Raw genomic sequence first — 3,320 nt, 5'->3', positions numbered from 1 at the left:
GGGCGGTACCGCCCAGATTGAGAACCGCTATTCTAATACCTGACTGAATGGCAGGGAGAACATTCTCAACAGAAGTTATTTTGTGGATGCTTGTCAGACAAGTCCAACATGTTGCTGACAGAACCTTCCAGAAACACTGCAGTGTTTTCTGGAAACACTGCACCAGCTTCCTCTGGTGATGGAGGCTGAACTGATGGGATGTCATGTTATCGGCCTCCTCATCAAGAAAAATCAAGCCTCTTTAAATATATTGACCCACTACAACACACTAATACTGCTCAGCTAGTGTGGCTACATATTCCTTTTGAATTATAAAACCCCTCATATCAACGTTTTCACTTTTTATTGAATACAGGGAAAATGTATCTACTGTGCCTGCACATATAATTTTAACTGCATTTCCCAGTTCTTCTTGATAAGTACAGTGATCCCTCGCTATAACGCGGTTCACCTTTTGTGGTCTCGCTGCTTTGTGGAATTTTTTTTCTTTTTTGTGCAGTTTTTTTCATAGTGCATTGTGTTCTGCGTCTTGATTGGCTAAACAGTCTCCGAGCTCTTTCTCTACCTGTGTGCCAATAACGTTAAGGTATTTAAATATAATACAGATTGGTCATTCAGGAGACGAAAGCTGAAAACTTTGAATGCCTGCTGGACAAAACTGTGGCCAGAGGCAGCGCAAAACCCGACCGGAGGCTCGCTTGACGAGATCCATCGCTCTGCTGTAGATACAGCTGTGAATCTCGCGGGGCAGGTTGGAGGAGACGCTTTAATGACGTGACTTTGGATCACATTAAGGCCCGGTTGATGAACACGCACATCCGCTGACCTGAAAACAGGTTTTGTTCTTTGGTTTCAATGTAGAGAATTTAATTATGCAGTGTAATAGTTGTAAAAACTAAAGATAACTACTTTGTGGATTTCACTTATCGCGGGTTATTTTTGGAACGCAACCCCCGCGAAAAACGAGGGATCACTGTATCAGGATTATGTTGTCATTAAGGAGAGTCTGAAAAGAGGTTATTATTTAAGAATGCATCTGGTGTTTGAATTTCTTCCACCATGAACACATTTTATTTTTCCAATCCATCTAAATTAATAGAGATGCACCAATCAGAGATTTTGTGATGAATTTTCTCTCTCCAGTTATTAAACTACGCCCCACAGACATTGATTCCATTGAAAATATATTTTCTTTCTGAAAAAATTCTAAATTAAATTGTAATTACAAAATTTTTATTGGAAAGCAAAACAAGTTCCTCAAAGGTGTTGCAAAAGGTTACAGAGATGTGCTTCTGTGTGTTCATAGACCATAAAAGAATTACAAAAATACATTTACATCATGGAAACACCAATTTTGGAAAAACTCACATTTTTTTTGCTACAAAGTTTTTTTGTGCTAGGATTAGGTGGCTTTTTCAGCCGTACCAAAATAGATGTATTTCACAAAACACTTTTTTCACATCACACGAGTCACATGACCCACAGCCAGATGTTACTACTGGCAAAAACATTGAAGTAGATGACAGGAGTAGGAGGATGATGGTTGTTTGTTCATTTTTTCCAGACTATGAGCAGCTGGCTCCACCAAAGCTCTCACAGCATCACACAGTTCATAAAAAGTTTTCTTTTGAATGTGTTCAATCTATAACTGTTGTATAAAAAATGCGTTCCATTTCATATGGTACTCCAGATTTTTCTGCTGAATTCATTCATTCATAACAGCTGTGTCAGCTTAATATTTGAGATGACAAAGCTTATACGACACTTGTATTACAGTNTTTGAGATGACAAAGCTTATACGACACTTGTATTACAGTGATTCTTGAGAACAGGGACAAAATGGGTTTTAATTTTCCCATAAATTTTTTTGTTATTTCTCAACCTTATGTATGCAAATATGACAAATAATGTTTAGGAAATGTAAAGATGCTAAGGTACAGGCTCCCAGTTGCAACATTTTTTTTTTAAAAATTACATTTTTAATCGACCTGACCTAGAATGTTGTCATCACCATCTGACAAAAATAAATAAAAATAATTTTTAATGACCCTATTAGAGATATTTTTACTCATTTTACAGACAAATGCTTCTCAAGAAACAAAAGAAAGATTATTTAAAACTAAAAGTCCATCTGATGGAGTTGACACAGAACTGAAGGTGGTGACAAACTAGTGAATAAAATGAAAAACTTGGTACATGTGAAGTAATGCAATTCATGTAAAATACATTAAAATTAATTAATTGCACATTTAAGTGAGATTTGTCAACAATTTCACTGAAAGAGTCAGAAAAACTCTGATGGAGTTGACAAAATACCAAACTACCTCAATTTATATGATGTTATTCTGAAGGAGGCCATATTGTAGCTCGTCAGGTCCATTAAATCTTCACAGTACACCAGAATTAAGCTTTTATTTCACAAAATTTCATCAAATTTTTGTAAATTGTCAGTTATGGTGTTGACACATCATGGTTGTAACAAGCAACTTAGGAATAAAAGAGAAGAAAAAACTAAAGAATAACTTAAGCTAACCAGAGCTAACTAGCCCTCCTAGCAAAGGAAGAGAAAGGAAGAGGTCATGGGGTCCTCAGAAGTTCTGGTGCCCCCCAATAATGCCTGATTTTTTTTACATTCTTTTAATTTCTGACGGTGTTGACAAAAACTAAGGACAAATTTCAATGGAGTTGGAAAATGTATAAAAATGATTTATAATTCAATTTATTGATACCTCTATAATTATTTATATGACTACTTATACTTATACACAATATATAATTTTAGCATTTCTTTAATTGTTTTAAACTAGAGGTGTGCCGATCGATCGGTCACCGATCACAATCGGGCCGATTTTCGTGAAAAAGTGCATGATCGGTGATCGGCGATCATTGTCTCTTTTACCGATACCGATCACCTGCTTCTCAATTCGCAGCCTGCCTGTGCAGCTGGTCTCCTCTTTCTTTCACTCTGCGCAAACGCGCAGCAACAAATCCTAAGCGATGTGTAACTATAACGCACTGAATGAATGGGGAAGTTTGCGTGTTGCGGCGGAAAATTGAAGCAGGTCAAAACGCATCAACACGACGAATCTAGTATGGAATAAAAACAAAGCCATACTTGACGGAGTTTGGCTACATCGAGGCTCACTGCAGTAAAAAAGACATACGGAGGATCAGATAGCAGGTAAAGCAGCGCACAGCTACAAACACTGGCCTGGATTAGCATGACGGTCAGAAAGCTAAACAAATAACCCGCAAAATTATTTGTCTTTGTGCTGCGATGTTAGACGCTGGTTCTGCTCTCCTGTTGAACCGCTGCTACG

General features: G+C 37.4%; 1 protein-coding gene across 7 annotated transcripts in view; it reads left to right on the top strand.

The window, feature by feature from the left end:
- Positions 1-3,320, top strand: part of ppp6r3 (protein phosphatase 6, regulatory subunit 3) — a 28,841-nt gene that overhangs the window by 20,116 nt on the left and 5,405 nt on the right. The window contains exon 23 of one of the 7 annotated variants that reach the window (XM_016665722.1): positions 31-139. The exons of the other annotated variants lie outside the window; for them this stretch is intronic. Coding sequence (XP_016521208.1) covers positions 31-36 — 6 coding nt within the window. The 3' untranslated portion in view covers positions 37-139. Of the gene's footprint in view, positions 1-30; positions 140-3,320 lie in introns of those variants that run through there. 7 annotated transcript variants of the gene reach the window in all.

The sequence above is a fragment of the Poecilia formosa genome, unplaced genomic scaffold (assembly GCF_000485575.1).
Source record: "Poecilia formosa unplaced genomic scaffold, Poecilia_formosa-5.1.2 Scaffold612, whole genome shotgun sequence".
Lineage (NCBI taxonomy): Eukaryota > Metazoa > Chordata > Actinopteri > Cyprinodontiformes > Poeciliidae > Poecilia > Poecilia formosa.
Note: the sequence above shows the minus strand (reverse complement) of the source record. Positions and strands in the feature narration are given on the sequence as shown.